The sequence below is a fragment of the Thalassophryne amazonica genome, chromosome 12 (genome assembly GCF_902500255.1).
Source record: "Thalassophryne amazonica chromosome 12, fThaAma1.1, whole genome shotgun sequence".
Lineage (NCBI taxonomy): Eukaryota > Metazoa > Chordata > Actinopteri > Batrachoidiformes > Batrachoididae > Thalassophryne > Thalassophryne amazonica.
In genome coordinates this window covers 52,850,625-52,874,537 of record NC_047114.1, presented here as the reverse complement: position 1 = coordinate 52,874,537, position 23,913 = coordinate 52,850,625, and the positions used below count along the sequence as shown (strand labels likewise).

The window sequence follows — 23,913 nt, the reverse complement described above, 5'->3', positions numbered from 1 at the left end:
ACAGGAAGGAGAGAAGCAGTTGTAGCCAGTAAGTCAGTAGTTCTGGTATTTCACTTTTGATACTCTATGTGCTCTTATTCTGTGTGCTACTGTCCAATGCTGCTGGAACCTCAATTTCCCAGAGGGAGTCTTCCCAAGGGATTAATAAAGTTCTATCTAATCTAATCTACCACACACAACACAATTCTGACAAATCCCAGAATACACCGGGATAAAGTTAAAAACTCTGCCCATGGTTCTCACAGCACACACAATGCCACATAGGCTCGCTATGATGTCGACTAACATGTTGGGATCCCACAAACGTTTGGGATGTCTCAGAAAGCAGCCAGTCAATAGAGTTAAATGCTTTGTGAAAGTCAGCAGAGACTATGAAGAGCCACTGCTGACAATCGTGGTTGTGTTTATTGCATAAGTGCATAGATAGGATACAGTCAATAGTTGACTTCTTTGGTATGAAGCCCGACTGCTCCAGTTACTGAGCAGCAGTAACTGGAATCCTGTATAATCCTTGCAATCACTTTTCCCCAGCACAGAGAGAAGCGCAGTACCCATAGAGTTGTTTCGATCTTGGACGTCACCATTTCCTTTCTCGAGTAAGACAACAAGTCCTTTCTTCGAGTTCTTAGGGATCTGGTTACAGATTGACACAAGAATTGTTTTATCACCAGGAAAACAGCATCTCTCCACCTGCTGGAAAGAGGTTCAGCTCCAGTTCTGCAGACCCCTGCACCTTTCCCCACTCTCAGGCTGTTTCACTGCCATTGCAATCTCACTGCCATTTGGTGTTTAGAGATGACTGAAGGATCAGCCAGCCAGAATCCTGAGACTGGAGGAAAGTATCATCCTGGCAGGAGGATCAGCCTTATTCAACTGCTTGAAGTAGCTCAAACAGAAGATGCATCTGTCAGGACGGAGTAATCATCTACTGTGACTTTGGTGGGGCATGGTGTAGGTTTGGAGGAGCGCAAGGCTTTGATTCCTATGTAGGCAGAGTGAGGCTCACTAGACCACAGATGATAAGCCATGAGTTCAGAGTCTTCTAAAAATGCTGCCTTGTCAACTGACAGGGTCATCACACTGTACTCTGACTCCTCTGGAAAATATTCAGAGTACCCTTTAATATGAAACACCTCCTCCTATGAACACTGACAACTCCAACAGAATCCCCAGCAACTTTTGGGTCGAGTCGCAGAACATCTTCTACATTCCATTTAAATCACTAACCTGTAAGTCCTTAAACCAGACTGCATGCAAACTCAATTGAAACAGTCTGGGCAAATTTAATCTGGATAATGTTGTAGACAGCAGGCTGTGCGACTTCAATTAATCCTCAAGTCAGCCACAACGGGTCTGGGGCCAGAATTCAAAAACTGGTTTCCTTCTGCAGTCCTTAAAGTTCTACTTAGAACATGATCAATCTTCTTCACAACACTGGTATTAAAGTTTTGTATACAGCAGCACTTCTCTGGACATTAACACCAGTATCCAGCAACTCATAGCCTCCAATTTTTTGCAGACTGAAGCAGCACTTTTCAAGACAGTCACCAAATCCATGGGGACTGGTGCAGTCCTCATAGCCAGCTTTGTCAGTGCCAGTGGTTACACTGAGATCACCCATGACAAGTAGAGTGTCACCTCTGGGGCAGTCATCAATAGACAAGTGATACTGCAAATAAATAATTTATATATATATATATATATATATCCCTCACCATAGTCTCTGCATAGACCTACACAACAGACATGGCTCCCAGAGAATGCTTAAAACTGAGCCTCATATTACTGGAGATATCTGAGAACACACGGGCACAGCAATTGTCACTCCCTTAGTACACTGACCACTGTAGTGAACAGACCATATGCAGGTATATCCTCCCACTGAGATCTAGCCACTTCCAAGTCTTCACACCTCAGACAGTGCAGCTAATGCAAGAGTTTTCCAAGCTTCCACAATAGCAGTGTAAGATAAGTCATTCTTGCTAAGAGAATAATAATGATAATCTCGTTGTTGTAATGACAATGATAATAAAAGCTATCTATAATAATAATAATACATTCCATTTAAAGGCACTTTCTTGACAATCAAGGACACTGTACAGTAAAACTTAAAATCCAATAAAAGAAACAATAAAATCAATAAAATAGACAGAGCACTATGCATCAAGAGCAATAAGCAGTCATAAACACGTGTTTTGAGTTGTGATTTGAAAAGGGGAAATGAATCAACGTTTCTGATTTGGGATGGTAATGAATGCCAGAGACAGGGAGCAGAGCGACTGAATGCTCTGCTTCCCATGGTAGTGAGACTTGCAGAGGGGACAGACAGGTGAATGGAGGAAGAGGATCTGAGGGAGCGGGGACATTGAGGAGGTTGGCCAGATATGGAGGAGCGAGATTGTGTATGGCCTTGAATGTTAACAGGAGGATTTTGAATTGAATACAAAACTGAACCGGAAGTCAGTGGAGCTGTTGAAGGACAGGAGTGATATGCTGGATCAATGAAGTTTGAGATATGATACGGGCGGCTGAATTCTAGACCAGCGGAAGTTTATGGATGGATTTGTGAGGGATACTGAAAAGAAGAGAGTTACCATAATCCAGACGGGAGGTAATGTGGCTATGGACGAGGATGGCAGTAGTGTGGGGGTAAGGAAGGGGCGGAGACTATTAATTTTGCGTAGATGGAAGTAGGCAGACCTGGTAGTGTTTTTATTATGAGACTGAAAGGATAGTGTGCTGTCGAGGATGATACCCAGACTCTTAACCTGGGGGGAAGGTTGAACAGTGGAATTATCAATAATGAAAGGAAAAACTCAGTTTTGGACAGAGTGGATTTTGGACCAATAAGGAGAACGTCAGTTTTGCTACTGTTTTAAGAAAGTTAAGTGAACCAGGTTTTTATTTCAGAAACACAATCAGTAAGGGAGGTGGGTGGAAGAGTGGACAAGGGTTTAGAGGTAAGATAGAGCTGGGTGTCATCAGCATAACAGATATTACCAAGGAGAAGAAAATAGATGATGAAGACGAGGGGCCCCAAGACAGAGCCCTGGGACAAACCTGAAGTGATGGTGGAGGTGGTGGATTTAAAGGACTTGAGTTGGGTGAACTGAGTACAGCCAGAGAAGTAGGATGCAAACCAGTCTAATGGAGTGTGAGTTATGCCAAAGGATGCACCAGGGTCCTACTCATAGGATTCACTTCTAATTTAGACCTGGACACCCACCGTGTAGTGCACAACCCCTTAGCACCACATCATTTGCCACACTCCAAAGATAAGACCCTTGTTTCTTTCCTGTGGTTTCATAATGGGTGCAAGCCTTCAACGGTAGGCAGCCATAGGATTATTTCCACAGAGTATGGAAATGGTGGCTGATGAGCCAAACCTGCCACTGTCCACCAAAAAAAAAAGTATCTGTAGGCTGGAGGACCTTCTACACTCAATGGATGCCGAATAAAGTCATGCCCAGGATGTACATCATCATTGCAAGCCGAAAAAGGGCACTTTCTTGTATCTGAGTAAGATTTTTGTCAATAAAAAGTATCATCCTGGCAGGAAGCTCAGCATTTTTCAACTGCTCGAAGTAGTGGAAACAGCGGATGCCTCTGTCAGAATCAAGCTATCAGGATCAAGAATCATCCACTGTGACTTTGGTAGGAGAAGGTGGAGGTTTGGAGAAATGTAGTGCTTTCAATAATCTGTAAGCAGACTGAGGGTCACTAGACCACAGATGATGTGCCATGAAATCGCAGATTTTCTGAATAAATGACACTTTGTCTACTCACATGGCCATCACATTGCACTACAACTCTTCTGGATAATACTCAGACTGCCCTCTGATATGAAACACCTCCTTCTATGGGCACAAGGGAACTCAAACACAGCTTTCAGGGTCTGGTCAGAGAACAACTCCCACATTCTGTTTGAGTCACATGTCTATGTCTGCAAGGTGCAAAAGAGCTTCAAAATGTATGCAAACCTTTGATGGAAGGCAGCAATAGTTATTTCTCAGAATGGAAAAAAGATCTTTGCAAAATGTTTTACAGTGGCTAAAGTGGCAATCCCACCACTGAACACCAAAAAGGGTTATCTGTAGGCTGCACAACCTTCTACACTCTCTGGATGCAGAATAAAGTCATGTCCAGTATGCACATCATCACTGCAAGCTGAAAAATGCACTTTTTTGTTTCTGAAAAAGTTTGTCAATAATGAGCAAGACAAGGCATGGTGACACAAATGCACATTAAAGTGATATGCCATAATCTTTCAACCACAAAAAAGCCCTGATTATATTTTCCAGCCCATGTCATAGGTTTTTTTATTTTTAAAATGGTGCATATTTCCATATACATTTTCCAAACTAAATAATGCCAGTGGCCTTCATACAGTATATTGTATATACATGTGTGTGTGTGTATGTACACTCAACAAAAATATAAACGCAACACTTTTGGTTTTGCTCCCATTTTGTATGAGATGAACTCAAAGATCTAAAACTTTTTCCACATACACAATATCACCATTTCCGCAAATATTGTTCACAAACCAGTCTAAATCTGTGATAGTGAGCACTTCCTCCTTTGCTGAGATAATCCATCCCACCTCACAGGTGTGCCATATCAAGATGCTGATTAGACACCATGATTAGTGCACAGGTGTGCCTTAGACTTGCCCACCAATAAAAGGCCACTCGGAAAGTGCAGTTTTATCACACAGCACAATGCCACAGATGTTGCAAGATTTGAGGGAGCGTGCAATTGGCATGCTGACAGCAGGAATGTCAACCAGAGCTGTTGCTCGTGTATTGAATGTTCATTTCTCTACCATAAGCCGTCTCCAAAGGCGTTTCAGAGAATTTGGCAGTACATCCAACCAGCCTCACAACTGCAGACCACATGTAACCACACCAGCCCAGGACCTCCACATCCAGCATGTTCACCTCCAAGATCGTCTGAGACCAGCCACTCGGACATCTGCTGAAACAATCGGTTTGCATAACCAAAGAAATTCTGCACAAACTATCAGAAACCATCTCAGGGAAGCTCATCTGCATGCTCGTCATCCTCATCGGGGTCTCGACCTGACTCCAGTTCGTCATCGTAACCGACTTGAGTGGGCAAATGCTCACATTCGCTGGCGTTTGGCACGTTGGAGAGGTGTTCTCTTCACGGATGAATCCCGGTTCACACTGTTCAGGGCAGATGGCAGACAGCGTGTGTGGCGTCGTGTGGGTGAGCGGTTTTCTGATGTCAATGTTGTGGATCGAGTGGCCCATGGTGGCGGTGGGGATATGGTATGGGCAGCGTCTGTTAGGACGAAGAACACAGGTGCATTTTATTGATGGCATTTTGAATGCACAGAGATACCGTGACGAGATCCTGAGGCCCATTGTTGTGCCATACATCCAAGAACATCACCTCATGTTGCAGCAGGATAATGCACAGCCCCCATGTTGCAAGGATCTGTACACAATTCTTGGAAGCTGAAAATGTCCCAGTTCTTGCATGGCCGGCATACTCACCGGACATGTCACCCATTAAGCATGTTTTGGGATGCTCTGGACCGGCATATACGACAGCGTGTAGCAGTTCCTGCCAATACCAGCAACTTCGCACAGCCATTGAAGAGGAGTGGACCAACATTCCACAGGCCACAACTGACAACCTGATCAACTCTATGCGAAGGAGATGTGTTTGCACTGCATGAGGCAAAATGGTGGTCACACCAGATACTGACTGGTATCCCCCCCCCACCCCAATAAAACAAAACTTGCACCTTTCAGAGTGGCCTTTAATTGTGGGCAGTCTAAGGCACACCTGTTGCACTAATCATGGTGTCTAATCAGCATCTTGATATGGCACACCTGTGAGGTGGGATGGATTATCTCAGCAAAGGAGAAGTGCTCACTATCACAGATTTAGAACTGGTTTGTGAACAATATTGAGGGAAATGGTGATATGTGTATGTGGAAAAAGTTTTAGATCTTTGAGTTCATCTCATACAAAATGGGAGCAAAACCAAAAGTGTTGCGTTTATATTTTTGTTGAGTGTATGTATGTATGTGTATATATATATATATATATATATATATATATATATATATATGTATATACGCATATACGAGGTCTATTAGAAAAGTATCCGACCTTATTATTTTTTCAAAAAACCATATGGATTTGAATCACGTGTGATGCGTCAGACAAGCTTGACACCTCGTGCGCATGCGGTGAGTTTTTCCACGCTTGTCGGTTGCGTCATTCGCCTGTGAGCAGGCTTTGAGTGAGGAGTGGTCCACCACCCTCGGCGGATTTTCATTGTCAGGAAATGGCGGAATGATTTTGGGCTTTTTTTCCATCAGAATTTTTCAGAAACTGTAGAGACTGGCAGCTGAAACCATTAGAAAATTTGTCTGGCTTTCGGTGAAAATGTTACGGGCTTGGTAGAGAATAAGGAGTGTTACTGTCGCTTTAAGGTCGGCCCCCAGCGGCGTGGGGGCGCGCTTGCGCTCCGAAGCCGCCATCGACAGGCTGAACGACCGTTTCATTTTCTAAAACGGATGGCTGTCTGGTCCGTGACCATCGTGTGCCATTTCTCTGGTTATCACAGAGCTGGACATCAACGATTTTCTGGCAGATTTCCACTTTTAACAAGAGATTTTGTCATGGAAAGCCGAGCGGAGGCTTCGCGTGTCACAATGGATTCGCTACTGGAGCGAGACAAAACCACCTCCGTTTTGGTGTCACAGGATTGCTTTGAGATGGCGTTCAGACAGCTGTCGGTGGTTTTTCCATCGAGTGATCCATCCATCCATTTTCTTCGGCTTTATCCGGAGTCGGGTCGCGGGGGCAGCAGCTCAAGCAAAGCCGCCCAGACCTCCCGATCCACACACACCTCCTCCAGCTCCTCCGGGGGAACCCCAAGGCATTCCCAAGCCAGCCGAGAGATGTAGTCCCTCCAGCGTGCCCTGGGTCTTCCCCAGGGCCTCCTCCCAGTGGGACATGCCCGGAACACCTCTCCAGCGAGGCGTCCAGGGGGCATCCGGAAAACATACCCGAGCCACCTCAACTGACTCCTTTCGACGTGGAGAAGCAGCGGCTCGACTCCGAGCTCCTCCCGAGTGACCGAGCTCCTCACCCTATCTCTAAGGGAGCGCCCTGCCACCCTGCGGAGGAAAATCATCTCGGCCGCTTGTACTCGCGATCTCGTTCTTTCGGTCATGAGCCAAATCTCATGACCATAGGTGAGGATCAGAACATAGATCGATCGGTAAATCAAGAGCTTTGCCCCCCTACTCAGCTCTCTCTTCACCACGACAGTCCATCGAGTGATTGTCCGAGAAATTGTGGATGTGCCTGGACATGCCAGAACATGTCCCGTGAGGATTTTATAATGAAAGATGTGGGGAGGATTTCGCGTGTCAGCACGGAGCCGCTCATGGCACGGAACAAAAAAACACCTCTGTGTTGGAAGTCTCACAGGACATGTTGTGGCATGTCCAGCTGTTACACAATTTCTCGGATACTCACTCGACTGAAAAGCCATCCAAAGCCGTCTGAATCTTCTGAATGGTTTCCAACACGGAGGTGTTTTTTTGTTGTGCGCCATGAGCAGCTCCGTGCCGACGCGGGGAATCCTCCGCACGTCTTTCATTACAAAATCTCCTGTAACAAATCAAAATCAAATCAATTTTATTTATATAGGCGCCAAATCACAACAAACAGTTGCCCCAAGGCGCCTTATATTGTAAGGCAAGGCCATACAATAATTACGGAAAAACCCCAACGGTCAAACGACCCCCTGTGAGCAAGCACTTGGCAACAGTGGGAAGGAAAAACTCCCTTTTAACAGGAAGAAACCTCCAGCAGAACCAGGCTCAGCGAGGGGCAGTCTTCTGCTGGGACTGGTTGGGGCTGAGGGAGCGAACCAGGAAAAAGACATGCTGTGGAAGGGAGCAGAGATCAATCACTAATGATTAAATGCAGAGTGGTGCATACAGATGCAAAAGAGAAGAAACACTCAGTGCATCATGGGAACCCCCCAGCAGTCTACGTCTATAGCAGCATAACTAAGGGATGGTTCAGGGTCACCTGATCCAGCCCTAACTATAAGCTTTAGCAAAAAGGAAAGTTTTAAGCCTAATCTTAAAAGTAGAGAGGGTGTCTGTCTCCCTGATCTGAATTGGGAGCTGGTTCCACAGGAGAGGAGCCTGAAAGCTGAAGGCTCTGCCTCCCATTCTACTCTTACAAACCCTAGGAACTACAAGTAAGCCTGCAGTCTGACAGCGAAGAGCTCTATTGGGGTGATATGGTACTATGAGGTCCCTAAGATAAGATGGGACCTGATTATTCAAAACCTTATAAGTAAGAAGAAGAATTTTAAATTCTATTCTAGAATTAACAGGAAGCCAATGAAGAGAGGTCAATATGGGTGAGATATGCTCTCTCCTTCTAGTCCCTGTCAGCACTCTAGCTGCAGCATTCTGAATTAACTGAAGGCTTTTCAGGGAACTTTTAGGACAACCTGATAATAATGAATTACAATAGTCCAGCCTAGAGGAAATAAATGCATGAATTAGTTTTTCAGCATCACTCTGAGACAAGACCTTTCTAATTTTAGAGATATTGCGCAAATGCAAAAAAGCAGTCCTACATATTTGTTTAATATGCGCATTGAATGACATATCCTGATCAAAAATCACTCCAAGATTTCTCACAGTATTACTAGAGGTCAGGGTAATGCCATCCAGAGTAAGGATCTGGTTAGACACCATGTTTCTAAGATTTGTGGGGCCAAGTACAATAACTTCAGTTTTATCTGAGTTTAAAAGCAGGAAATTAGAGCTCATCCATGTCTTTATGTAAGGGAAGCATGTATAAAGTGAATAAAATTGGTCCTAGCACAGAACCTTGTGGAACTTCATAATTAACCTTAGTCTTTGAAGAAGATTCCCCATTTACATGAACAAATTGTAATCTATTAGATAAATATGATTCAAACCACCGCAGTGCAGTGCCTTTAATACCTATGGCATGCTCTAATCTCTGTAATAAAATTTTATGGTCAACAGTATCAAAAGCAGCACTGAGGTCTAACAGAACAAGCACAGAGATGAGTCCACTGTCTGAGGCCATAAGAAGATCATTTGTAACCTTCACTAATGCTGTTTCTCTGTACTATGATGAATTCTAAACCCTGACTGAAACTCTTCAAATAGACCATCCTCTGCAGATGATCAGTTAGCTGTTTTACAACTACCCTTTCAAGAATTTTTGAGAGAAAAGGAAGGTTGGAGATTGGCCTATAATTAGCTAAGATAGCTGGGTCAAGTGATGGCTTTTAAGTAATGGTTTAATTACTGCCACCTTAAAAGCCTGTGGTACATAGCCAACTAATAAAGATAGATTGATCATATTTAAGTTCGAAGCATTAATTAATGGTAGGGCTTCCTTGAGCAGCCTGGTAGGAATGGGGTCTAATAGACATGTTGATGGTTTGGAGGAAGTAACTAATGAAAATAACTCAGACAGAACAATCGGAGAGAAAGAGTCTAAACTATCTATCTATCTAGAGTCTATCACTGAAAGCAGCCAAAGAGAACAATATGTCTTTGGGATGGTTATGAGTAATTTTTTTCTCTAATAGTTAAAATTTTATTAGCAAAGAAAGTCATGAAGTCATTACTAGTTAAACTTAAAGGAATACTCGGCTCAATAGAGCTCTGACTCTTTGTCAGCCTGGCTACAGTGCTGAAAAGAAACCTGGGGTTGTTCTTATTTTCTTCAATTAGTGATGACTAGTAAGATGTTCTAGCTTTACAGAGGGCTTTTTTATAGAGCAACAGACTCTTTTTCCAGGCTAAGTGAAGATCTTCTAAATTAGTGAGACGCCATTTCCTCTCCAACTTACGGGTTATCTGCTTTAAGCTGCGAGTGTGTGAGTTATACCATGGAGTCAGGCACTTCTGATTTAAAGCTCTCTTTTTCAGAGGAGCTACAGCATCCAAAGTTGTCTTCAATGAGGATGTAAAACTATTGACGAGATACTCTATCTCACTTACAGAGTTTAGGTAGCTACTCTGCACTGTGTTGGTATATGGCATTAGAGAACATAAAGAAGGAATCATATCCTTAAACCTAGTTACAGCGCTTTCTGAAAGACCTCTAGTGTAATGAAAGTTATTCCCCACTGCTGGGTAGTTCATCAGAGTAAATGTAAATGTTATTAAGAAATGATCAGACAGAAGGGAGTTTTCAGGGAATACTGTTAAGTCTTCAATTTCCATACCATAATTCAGAACAAGATCTAAGATATGATTAAAGGGGTGGGTGGACTCATTTACATTTTGAGCAAAGCCAATTGAGTCTAATAATAGATTAAATGCAGTGTTGAGGCTGTCATTCTCAGCATCTGTGTGGATGTTAAAATCGGCCACTATAATTATTTTATCTGAGCTAAGCACTAAGTCAGACAAAAGGTCTGAAAATTCACAGAGAAACTCACAGTAATGAGCAGGTGGATGATAGATAATAACAAATAAAACTGGTTTTTGGGACTTCCAATTTGGATGGACAAGACTAAGCGTCAAGCTTTCAAATGAATTAAAGCTCTGTCTGGGTTTTTGATTAATTAATAAGCTGGAATGGAAGATTGCTGCTAATCCTCCACCTCGGCCAATGCTACGAGCATTCTGGCAGTTAGTGTGACTCGGGGGTGTTGACTCATTTAAACTAACATATTCATCCTGCTGTAACCAGGTTTCTGTAAGGCAGAATAAATCAATATGTTGATCAATTATTATATCATTTACTAACAGGGACTTAGAAGAGAGAGACCTAATGTTTAATAGACCACATTTAACTGTTTTAGTCTGTGGTGCAGTTGAAGGTGCTATATTATTTTTTCTTTTTGAATTTTTATGCTTAAATAGATTTTTACTGGTTATTGGTGGCCTGGGAGCAGGCACCGTCTCTACAGGGATGGGGTAATGAGGGGATGGCAAGGGGAGAGAAGCTGCAGAGAGGTGTGTAAGACTACAACTCTGCTTCCTGGTCCCAACCCTGGATAGTCACGGTTTGGAGGATTTAAGAAAATTGGCCAGATTTCTAGAAATGAGAGCTGCTCCATCCAAAGTGGGATGGATGCCGTCTCTCCTAACAAGACCAGGTTTTCCCCAGAAGCTTTGCCAATTATCTATGAAGCCCACCTCATTTTTTGGACACCACTCAGACAGCCAGCAATTCAAGGAGAACATGCGGCTAAACATGTCACTCCCGGTCCGATTGGGGAGGGGCCCAGAGAAAACTACAAAGTCCGACATTGTTTTTGCAAAGTTACACACCGATTCAATGTTAATTTTAGTGACCTCCGATTGGCGTAACCGGGTGTCATTACTGCCGACGTGAATTACAATCTTACCAAATTTGCGCTTAGCCTTAGCCAGCAGTTTCAAATTTCCTTCAATGTCGCCTGCTCTGGCCCCCAGAAGACAATTGACTATGGTTGCTAGTGTCGCTAACTTCACATTTCTCAAAACAGAGTCGCCAATAACCAGAGTTTGATCCTCGGCGGGTGTGTCGCAGAGTGGGGAAAAACGGTTAGAAATGTGAACGGGTTGGCGGTGTACACGGGGCTTCTGTTTAGGACTACGCTTCCTCCTCACAGTCACCCAGTCGGCCTCCTTTCCCGGATGCTCGGGATCTGCTGGAAGGGAACTAACGGTGGCTAAGCTACCTTGGTCCACACCAACTACAGGGGCCTGGCTAGCTGTAGAATTTTCCACGGTGCGGAGCCGAGTCTCCAAGTCACCCAGCCTGGCCTCTAAAGCTACGAATAAGCTACACTTATTACAAGTACCATTACTGCTAAAGGAGGCCGAGGAATAACTAAACATTTCACACCCAGAGCAGAAAAGTGCAGGAGAGACAGGAGAACCCGCCATGCTAAATCGGCTAAGAGCTAGTAGCTGCGCTAAGCTAGCGGATTCCTAAAAACACACAAAGTGAATAATGTGTAAATAATTTAGAGGTGATTCAGCAGAGGGAGTGCTTTAGTTAAGGCACGTGAAGATTACACTGTGAAACAAATCGTTATCTAGTTAACTAGATCAATCTAACTGTGCAGATTAAACAGCTAACAGATACAGCAAAACACCGCTGTGCTCCAGAACAGGAAGTAATACAATACCGCAGTGAGAGCCAACCACCAGTAGAGGCAAGCAAGGAACATAACATAGCATAACAGTGGAATGTGCCGCAAAAGTGCTATGTCAAGCTCTCTTGCCATTTCTGTGGTAGTCACATGATGTCCCGGATCAACACAGCGTTCAGTTTAGAAATGATCTGGTCGTTCCAGCCTGTCGATGGCCGCTCGGTGCGCCGCGCACCCTCCGCCGCTGTGCGCCGTCTTTAAAAAGGTTTTAACACTCCTTAATCCATGTGAAGCTGACAGAATCTTCACCGAAATCCATCTGAATCTTTCGAATGGTTTCCAACTGGCTGTCTCTAACAGTTTCTGAAAAAAATTTCATGGAGCAAAGCGGCAGTCTCTCAGCCATTTCCCTGACAATAAAAATCCGACGAGGGGGGTGGCCCAGTGCTCACTCAAAGCCTGCCCCACAGGCAAATGACGCAACCGACAGGCGTGAAAAAACTCACACATGTGCACGAAGGTTCAAGCTTGGTTGATGCAATCACATGTGATTCAAATCCATATAATTTTTGTAAAAAACAAAAAGGTCCGTTACTTTTTGGACAGACCTCGTATGTCAAAATAACTTGAAGAGGTCATGTTGCCTTATGCTGAAGAGGACATGCCCTTGAAATGGGTGTTTCAACAAGACAATGACCCCAAGCACACTAGTAAACGAGCAAAATCTTGGTTCCAAACCAACAAAATTAATGCCTCACAGATGTGAAGAAATCATGAAAAACTGTGGTTATACAACTAAACACTAGTTTAGTGATTCACAGGATTGCTAAAAAAGCAGTTTGAACATAATAGTTTTGAGTTTGTAGCATCAACAGCAGATGCTACTATTATTGTGAACACCCCCTTTTCTACTTTTTTTTTTACTAATAGCCCAATTTCATAGCCTTAAGAGTGTTCATATCATGAATGCTTGGTCTTGTTGGATTTGTGAGAATCTACTGAATTTACTGGTACCTTGTTTCCCATGTAACAATAAGAAATATACTCAAAACCTGGATTAATCTTTTTAGTCACATAGCACTACGACAGGGGTGGCCAAGTTCGATCCTCGAGAGCCACCTTCCTGACACGCTTAGTTGTCTCCCTGTTCCTACACACCTGAATCCAATGAAAGACTCATTAGCAGACTTTTAATGAGCCTTTCATTGGATTCAGGTGTGTTGGTCCAGGGAGACAACTAAAAGTGTCAGGAAGGTGGCTCTCGAGGACCGAACTTGGCCACCCCTGCACTACTATTATTCTGAACACTCCTGTATGTTTTTGGGACACGGTTTTGTATTTGAACAATTACTCAAGTGTCCATTTCAGTAACATATTACTGGTAGATATTTTAGCACTCCTACCTGACAGGGGTCATCACAGGAGTCACGTTCGCTCACCCCCTTGAAAACGTGATACAATCCAAAGATGTGGCCCATCTCATGAATCATAGTGTTATGGTGACCAGATGTACCGAAGTACAAGGGGTTCAGCACCATCCCACCTGGACAAGAGATGAAATTCACAAAGTGGGTTAATGCATGGCATTATATACAAATAATAAATGTTTATGAGTTCAATGGTATGAATATTTCATGAGGTGAAAGCTGGAACATACCATTCAACAAGGTGAAGCTGAGCTGTATGGTTTGTTCTAGTAAAAACATTCATTATTTGTTTTATATAACTGCTAAAATAAATCCTTGTCATTTGATATTTTATTAATTTATAAACAACAGAAAAAGGACTTACATTTTTGTGTACCACTGCTGCTAAAGTCCAACACGAACTTTAAACAGAAGTCCAAACTGTGACGCGTAGTCCAGTGATGCTGTGCACTAACTTCGTACTTCCAAAAAAAAAAAAAAAGACTTCTTGTAACACAAACACACACACACACACACACACACACACGACGTGCACACAAAACAAATCCACTGTAAGCCGTATGGGTGCATGAAGAGCTGTTCAGATGAAAAGCTGATGTGATTTTTGGATGGACTGAGGAACGGGCACCATCAGTTACCTCAATTAAGTCATCGTTGCTTGTGTTGTCCCGCGTGTGTGCAGTGCATGCACGCAAAAGGCTCACACAAAAGGGACGTGCTTGTGCACTACCAAAAGAAAGAACTGTTTATTTCCTCAGTGCAGTGGAAACAAAACCCCAGAGAAATTAGTCCAGCTTTTCATTCTAACTTCATGCTAACAGCCTCCAGATCGCTTACAGTGCAGTGGATTTGTTTTGTGTCTGTGTACACGCGCGCTCGTTGTGTGTGTGTGTGTGTGTGTGTGTGTGTGTGTGTGTGTGTGTGTGTGTGTGTGTGTGTGTGTGTGTGTGTGTGTGCGCAGAGTGCAATGGTACCAAACATATGGAACCAAAGTTGCACTCTAAATGGAACCCTAATCGCACTCTAAATGCAATGCAACACAAATGGGAAGAATAATCCATGTCATGTCACATACAAAGCACCAATCAAATGACAAGGATCTAGTCAGCCATTATACAATGACAATTATCTGGGATATTCTGATTCATACCGACAGAAAAATCACATACAACAATCCTGACATTGTGATTAAAGAAGAGAAGGGGTTTATTTCATCTCTCTGGCAGGGAACAGATGAGCTCCAGCTCTATACATTTATTTAATATGTCCCATTATATAACAGCTGAGTGGATCCTTGTCATTTGATTGGTGCTTTGTATGTCACATGACATTTATTAATTCATCCCTTTTGTGTTGCATTGCATTTAGAGCGCAGTTTGGTTCCATTTAGAGTGCAAATGTGGTTCCATACGTTTGGTACCATTGCACTCTGCACATGTGTGTACACACACACGTGCGCACGAGTACATGCACACACCACACATGCTCGTCCACACATGCACGTGTGCATGCATACACACGCACAAAACAAATCCACTGCGCTGTCTGGAGGCTGTTGGCAGGAAGAAAGAATGAAAAGCTGGACTAATTTCTGACGTGATTTTATTTATTTATTTATTTATTTTTGCTGCACTGAGGATGTCTCTGTCCAGGGGTGGCCAAGTTCGGTCCTCGAGAGCCACCTTCCTGACACTCTTAGTTGTCTCCCTGCTCCAACACACCTGAATCCAATGAAAGTCTCATTAAAAGTCTGCTAACGAGTCTTTCATTGGATTCAGGTGTGTTGGAGCAGGGAGACAACTAAGAGTGTCAGGAAGGTGGCTCTCGAGGACCAAACTTGGCCACCCCGTCCCAGTCTCTTTTTGGTAACACGAGGTCTGTTAGAAAAGTATCGGACCTTTTTATTTTTTGCAATAACCTTATGGATTTGAATCACGTGTGATTGCATCAGCCAAGCTTGAACATTCGTGCGCATGCGTGAGTTTTTTCCCGCCTGTCGGTTGCGTCATTCGCCTGTGAGCAGGCTTTGAGTGAGCACTGGTCCTCCCCCCTCGTCGGATTTTCATTGTGAGGAAAATGTCTGAACGACTGGAGCAGTGCTGCATCAAATTTTTCCAGAAACTGTGATAGACAGCCAGGTTGACACCATTCGGAAAATTCAGATGGCTTTCAGGGACGATTTTATGGGTATCACACAGATTAAGGAGTGGTACAGCTGGTTTAAAGATGGCGCACAATGGCGGAGGGCGCGCCGCGCTCCGAGCGGCGATCGACAGGCTGAAATGACCAGATCATTTCCAAACTGAATGCTGTGTTGATCCGGGACGTCGTCTGACTACCAGAGAAATGGCAGAAAAGGTGGACATAGCACTTTTCCGGCACATTCCATTGTTAAAGGAGATTTTGTCATGAAAACAGGAGTGGAGGAATTTACCACGGAGCCGCTAATGGCGCGGAATGAAAGCACCTCCGTGTTGGTCTCACAGGACATGTTGTGATGTGCTCAGCTCTTCGACAATTTCTCGGATACTCACTCCACTGAAAAGCCACCCAAAACCGTCTGAATCTTCCGAATGGTGGAAGAGCTGGGCATGTCCCGTGAGACTTCCAACACGGAGGTGCTTTTGTTCTGCGCCATTAGCGGCTCCATCCTGATGCGCGAATTCCGCCGCACGTCTTTCATTACAAAATCTCCTGTAACAGTGTAATGTGCCGCAAAAGTGCTATGTCCACCTCTCTTGCCATTTCTCTGGTAGTCAGACGACGTACCGGATCAACACAGCCTTCACTTTGGAAATGATCTGGTCGTTTCAGCCTGTCGATGGCCGCTCGAAGCACGGCGTGCCCTCAGCTGCTGTGGACCGTCTTTAATCCAGCTGTAATGCTCCTTAATCTGTGTGATGCCAATAAGATTTTCACCGAAAGCCATCTGAATTTTCCGAATGGTTTCCCACCTGGCTGTTTCACACAGTTCTGAAAAAATTTTGATGCAGCAAAGCGGCAGTCGCTCGGCCATTTTCCTGACAATGAAAATCCGCCGAGGGGGCTGGACCACTCCTCCCACAAAGCGTGCTCACAGGCGAATGACGCAACCGACAGGCGTGAAAAAACTCACGCATGCGCACGAAGGTTCAAGCTTGGCTGATGCAATCACACGTTATTCAAATACATATGGTTTTTGCAAAAAATAAAAAGTTCCGATACTTTTCTAACAGACCTCGTACATGAGTGCACAAGTGCCGACCCGGGTGTGTGTGTGTGTGTGTGTGTGTGTGTGTGTGTGTGTGTGTGTGTGTGTGTGCGCGCGCGGGAGACAACAAGCTAACTGATGCTGCTAATTCTAGTAACACACACACACAAAATCCACTCTGCTGTAAGCTGTCTGGATGCATGAAGAGCTGTTCAGATGAAAAGCTGACGTGATTTTTGGCTGGACTGAGGAACTACACAAAGTCTTTGTTTTTTTTTATGCAAGTCCGAAGTCAGTGCACAGCATCACTGGACTACACGTTACAATTTGGATTTTAGCAGCATTGGAACACCAAAATGTGAAATATTCATATCATTGAACTCATAAACATTCATTATTTGTATAACATCTCATTCCCTGTCATTGTTACCTCCACCAAGGAGGTTTTCACTGGTGTTTGTTTATTTGCTAGTGGAACAACTCAAAAGTAGTGAATGGTATTCAGTCAAATTTGATGAGCAGATAGATGTTGTTCCAGGAAATAAGTGAATCAGTTTTCGATGTGATGCGGAACATATCCTGGAAGTGCAATTCAGAAGAATGTTTGACACTAGCACCACTTAATTCAAAAAGCTGTGAGTCAGTGTTGATGAAATTTTGTGAACATATGGCTAATGTCCTTTTGAAATAAGGAATTTTTACTTGATTTTGATCAGGAACATATTTTCCAGAACACAAGTGGCCTTGGTGGAGGAATGTGGTCTCGGAATGACTTCTACTTTCTGTTCATGTGTTCGTGCCATTTGTGAGTAACTTTGATATCATGTTGTTTTCAGATTTTCCAGTGGATGTTGTGCCTGTTTATGTACTCAGCTTTTGCTAATCCAGGGCAGCCACAAATATGTTTGATGGTTTCTGCCATGCAGCTGCATAATCTGCATGGAGGGTTAACATCGTTCTTTATAATTCTGTGTTTATACAATCTAGTTACCAAGCTTTGGTTTTGACATACACCAAATACGTTTTGTGTTCCTACCTTTTAGTTTAACAACTTTCAGCAATTTGTGGGTTGACCGTATTGAAGTCCAGCATCATATCTTTCTATTTATTACTGTTTAATTTCAATGTTACTTTGAAATAGTCTTATTTCATCATAAATAAAAAGTGGCTGCAAAAGTGGTGATTTAGATGCATTGTATTAAAGGGTGTGCATACTTGGACCAAATTTGTTTCAGAGTTTAGACTTAGAGGTCTGTATTTTCAGTGTAATGTTTCTGATGTAATTGTGATTTTTTTCATGAGAAATGAGCAGTTAGATGAGCTGCTTGTATTGAAAAGTAATTAAATTTGGAAAATTTTAAGTGCACTGTAAACACAAAACAATGTGAACAAAACTAAAAAATAAAAATAAAGGAAATGATTACCTTAAACTTTTTTAATTAACTTAAAATTCAAAGTGTTTCACAGCTTCAAGTACCAGTATGTGGAGTACATGCTATATATACCTTTTGATTACAATTAAGTTAATATACTTAATAAGTCAACTCAAATATTTTCAGTTATTGTGACTTAAAGTTTTCAATCACCTCTCCCATGGGATTAAGTTAACAGAATTTAAAATTAACAACTCCAGAAATTACTTTGGCACAAGTTTTATGCCGGATGGCCTTCCTAATAGAAGTCCACATTACATGGAGAATGGGCACAGGTGGTCTTGACAGAGGAAGCTTCTACTTTAGAAGCAAGCGCACTAACCATTGAGCCACGATGCTACCCTGTTAATTTTTTTTTTCAACTTAAGTCAAGTGCTTTGACTTATTGTTAGATAATATCTGTTGATCCTTATTTTATGATTTTATGTTATCAAGTATTTGCTTTTATCTGTTTAGAAGTGCCTGGAACCTGGTTTTAAGTGCTTCAAAGTCTCAGACAGAGTTAAGTTTCACTTCCTTTACACATGCGTGCGCTTCAGATATACGGAGAGCTTCGCTCTGTGGGAACCAGTAAGATTAGGTTTGTGGCACTAAATCCCGCCCATTGTAAACGCCTATGATTCCCTTTTATAAAACCCACTTGGTCATCGTCGTGTTTTGATTTCATGAGATGGCACCGCTGAGAGCAAAATCTCTGAAATCCCAGGCCTGTGTTTCAACTCTAAAATAAATGTAACCTGATGAACAGATTGAATCCAGACTCTAACGGGACATAAAAGATCAGGGGAATTGCATAATGAAACTCAAAATCATGTAATCATGTCTGCTGAAAAAAATGCAAACAACTCTGCTTCGCCTTGTTGAATGGTATGTTCCATCTTTCACCTCATGAAATATTTGTACCATTGAACTAATAAACATTCATTTTTTGTATACTATGCTCTCTCATTATTTGGTCCTTAGACATTTTCTTTGATTTATGTACATTTGTACAACATTTAGCTTCTGCTGCTGTGTGAGCACAATGTGGTATCACACCTCTCACGTGGTTGCACTGTGTTCATGTGCATGCACCACGAGCGTGCACTAAACAGGTCGCCGCAGGATTGTACAGCATCCATACATGGCTGTCCGACCCTCTGTACCTCCCAACGGTGGCTGGAATTTTTCAAGGTTCACCAATTTTCACTTTTTTATCCGGTGTCGGTGTTGCTCAACTTCGTGTTATGTGTGAAGGGCCCATAAGGGAAAACATGGTCTAAAACGAAAGCACTTTGGAGGTTGTATCTCAACAACAAGGAGCAGGGGTGGTGGCCAAGTGGGTAGTGCACTCGGTTTCAATGCAGAAGGTTCTCAGTTCAAACCAAACAACTGCCACATTTTCTCCATGTAATGTAGAGTTGTGTCAGGAAGGGAATCCGGTGTAAACCTGTGTCAAAATCAACACGCAGATGTGCCTTCGATCTGCTGTGGTGACCCTGAGTGAAAACAAGTTAGCAGCTGAAGGGACTTGCTATATCTCAACAACAACAAGGAGGCCTTGCAGACTGATCTGTAAAGGCCAAGGTCACAGAAAACATGGTCTGATAAACACCTTTTTTGTTTGTTTGTTTGTTTGTTTGTTTGTTTGTTTTTCTCAACAACCATGAAACCTAACTGGATGATCTAAAGCTGCTTGTTCTAGCTGGTATGTGGGTATGGGTGGTGACAAACCTGTGAGCCCTGCATGCTGTATGTTTGATTGTTGTTGTGGTGATTAGACTTTTCCAGTGGAATAGGGCATAACAAGTGGAAGAGAAAAGAGGCAGTGTGCCGGAAAAATCTCGACCAGCTCCAACTGCCCTCCACATCACATTTGGAAACGGACAATAAAGAATGAAGGGTAAGAAAAGAGCAGAAAGGAGATATTAAGAGCATAGAACAGCAAAGTGGAAAACACAAAGCTAGAGACAACTAAAAAATAGTGTCAAGGCAAGTAACAGCTTGAAAGCGAGAGGGAAAAGAAGAGATGCAATTTCCTTACAATTTCTATTTTCCGATGTAAATCCACTCACCTTGGTGACTCAGAGCCTCCTTTGCCCATGGCCAGGTTGCTGCTCCTGCCAGCTCCTCCCGAACCGAGTTGTTGGCAAAGAAAACGTTGAGCGTGTCTGCGCTGCTCAGATGTAGCTCTTCTTTTAGCTCTTTCACACTCATATAGGCTCTAAAAAATGGTCAAGTTGAAAAAATGTAAATGCAAGTGCTCACTTTTTGCATGAAGTTTTTTTCCACCTTTATATAACTATTCAATTTTACAAATGTGGCCAACTGTGCATGAAGCAGGAATTGTATGCATGTAAAATCAGAGCTGCCTCCAACACCTCCTACACCTGTGGCTACAACTATTTGCACCCACCAGCGGCTTGAAAGGACAGAGTGTGCCTGTGAGAGCCCATTCGATCCCTCTCGCGGCAGATATCTGCCAAATTCCAGGTGACACACACGAACATCTAACACCACTTGCTAGGCACTTAATGTGTGGCCATTTGCGCTGTTAGCACAAAAACAGTCAGCAGATGAACACTTTTGAGCTGGATGTGAAATTTGTCTCAGTGCCCCCACGACTGTGAAGTTGCCAAGTACGCATGTGCTGTGCCAGAGTATCGGCTCCCCCACACGTGTGCATATGTTTTGCACGCCCCTCCCCCGCTGTTCTTAAACAGTTTTGTTGCTATAGGATCAAATAAGCAAGTTGTGCTTTTAGTAGATGTTACTAGTTTTGTCAGCACACCCACCTCGATGGCACGGTGTAGTGGCTGGGTTAAGGCATGCTGGAATAGGTAAAAGGAGAGCGTCTTACAGGTGGTTGTCCATGAATAAGTACTGCCACTCTGTTGAACAAGAACTTTGAGTTGTTCTTGTTTTTGTTGATCAAATCAGAGTAATAGGCTCGCTTTTGTAGCCAATAGTGCATGCTTATAGTCTGAGATAGCATCACGCCATGCTAGGTGGAATACTTCTAATATTTAACTATGCCATTTCCGTTGTAGACCTCTAGCCTTATGCTTGAGGTCACGCAAGTAATCACTGAACCAAGGTGACTGTGTTTTGGAATTATGTTAATGAGACCCAGACAAAGGACCTCAGTGGGGTTGCCAATTGCAGTGTTTGGATTTAGGAGTGGTTCCAGAGTAGCATATATAAGATACCTAGAAGTAGGTTTAGGTTTGAGACATTACACGTGGGTTGTAGGTAGCAGACACAAAATATTTGATATTGCTGGAACAGCCAATGGGCCATCCTCAATTTCAACATCATCCAGTGTAATAATGGGTATTACATTTGCAAGGTATATCCCTCTATGCTTTTTATGGACACGTCTGCGGAAACAGGCCACAGTCTCAACTGGATGAATTTCCCTCCCTGCCACATAAACTGCACTGTCACCATAGTGGATTTTCTGCACTAACTTCCCTACTAAGCTAATAGATTCTACACCCACATTTGTCATAATCCTTGCAGGGTCTCTAATTACCTGGCCCGTGTCCTGCTGTAAAGTCCTAATGTTACCTTCCCTGGAGAGCTCTATCTATGTTTGCAGACAAGATGGTGGCACCTTTCCCAGTAGGGTGAAGGCACTGGCATCAGCAAGCCACGGCAGTTCCAAAACAAAGGCCAATTATCAATAAAACTAAAGCGTTGCTGTCTACAAAATGGCACCAGCCACCAACTTAATGATGTCAGCCTGCTAAACGCCTCATCATTACCCCGGGAGGGGTAATAATGAGGTGTTGATCTTTCTACCAAGGTCATAAGTCCTCTCTCTGTCCATTTTTGTGACCTCAGAGTGCTTCATCCTAATATCATTGGTGCCTACGTGAATAATTACTATGCCTAACAACAGTCTGAAAGCCATCAACCGCAGCCAACGTTGCTAAGCTAATGCTGACAGGCGCGCTAGCCGGCCCAACACTAACCTCATCTGGAGTGCTCGTAACATCTAACTCCTCTGAACTAAGAAGCTGTTCTAGTTTACGATTCTCTTCTCCATTAAACAAACCATTTAATTATGAAGATAGGCCTAATTTTAAAATTCATTACTATTAATTTATCAGTGTACATGACAATGAAGAGTTTCTAGCTGCTGGAAAATTATTGTTAAAATTGGATAACACACAAACAAAAGGTCAGAGTCACTTCAGCTTGAAATGTGAATGGAGTTCCTGTCCTCTCCGGTGAGATTCAACCCCATTGTTCCATCCAGTCTCTCCACTTTGAAACTCATTTTATTTCATAAACTAGCTGCTTGCCTCATTTGCTGGGTGATCTGCAGAGAAATGTAGCACAGAGTTCTGGTTGTTCTGCATCCTAAGTGGACTTTGTTCTGCCAGAAAGGAGACACTGTGGAGGCGTAGCAGCAGTGAGCAGGATCCTCCATCTGGAGCCGCAGAGCAGAGCGCACGGCCAGGGAGGAGCAAGCTTGTCCCCGGTTACGTAGGAGAACAACCGCCGAACCTCTGTCACTGCCTCTGTTCTGTGCACGTCAGCACGCAGGGGCACCTGTCTGCAGCTGCAGGGCTTCAATTTGCTAATTCCTCACACAGTAATATGATAACCACTTTGCGACGCAGAATCATTTTTTTAAGTGCTTGTTGTGCCGCCCCCCCATATGTGCCAAGAAAAATGCGCCGTGGGCGACTGCCCAGCTCATCCGTAGCAAAAATCTGCATCCATACATACAAAGATAAGTGGGCAGTAGATGTGAAAGTGCCAATCGGCTGTATACTAGCAATGACACTTGCACTGTTCAATGCTCAGCTTTGTACTAGGTGGAAATTAGGGCCCATCGCCTGTCACCAGAAAGCTCAGAATGACTGTGACAGCACATAAACATCATACATACATCTTCAAACCTCTTATCCAGGATGGGTCACAGGAACATAAACATAATCTGTGTAGTAGTTGGCTGGTTTGGATGGTTAGTGCTTTTATTTTTGTTCTAATTTTCAAGACATTTTCTCTTGTAGAATACAAAATTTCAGAGCATAATGTAATAAAGCTTTCGCATTTATGCAAGATTAATTTTTAATTGTAACTAATGTGGTGGGACAGGTGATCTGTGGGACCACCCAAGCTTAACCTGTTTATGCCCAGATTTGATTTGGGAGTTGTGAATAAAGTTGCATTTTTTGGGGAGTAGAAAATGACAGTGATACCTTCAGCAACAATTGTTGCCAGTGGGGCAAAACGGGTTAACCTGAAATGAATGGAATCCCCAGCATATAGGGTTAGCATCCGGAATGTTGGGCATATAAGTCAGTTGCAAAGCAAATTGGGCAGCAGATCAAGGCTGGGGTCTTGGTATGTTGAGACTATACTTGGACTGTGAGGTAGAAATTGATCATAATTGGACAAACAAGAGTCACAGATGTCCTGAGCTTCATTCGTCTGAACCTCTAGTCAGTGAGTGCTCCAAGAACCCATGCCAGCAGTTGACTTCAGTGACTCCACTCTTATAGACGAAAACACCTCAGGGCCCTGGTTATGTTACCACATTTGAGGAGGTACACTATAGAAGAAGTCCTATACAAAGCCTGTATAGGAGGGTACTTATCGCCAAATCTGTAGCATGAAGCAGATCAGAGTTCATGATTCATCCTGGATGAGATGCCAGTCCATCGCATGTTACTTCCCCAGTCAAGTCTGGTACCCATTAACAGCTGGGTGGACTTGGAC

General features: G+C 43.3%; 1 protein-coding gene across 1 annotated transcript in view; it reads right to left on the bottom strand.

Annotated features, from left to right (window-relative positions):
* The window catches only part of pappa2 (pappalysin 2), a 236,315-nt gene that overhangs the window by 155,080 nt on the left and 57,322 nt on the right, over nt 1-23,913 (bottom strand). The window contains exons 5-6 of the mRNA XM_034182745.1: nt 20,253-20,401; nt 13,552-13,691 (exon numbers count right to left, since the gene is read on the bottom strand). Of these exons, the coding sequence (XP_034038636.1) occupies nt 13,552-13,691; nt 20,253-20,401 (289 nt within the window). The remainder of the gene's footprint in view (nt 1-13,551; nt 13,692-20,252; nt 20,402-23,913) is intronic.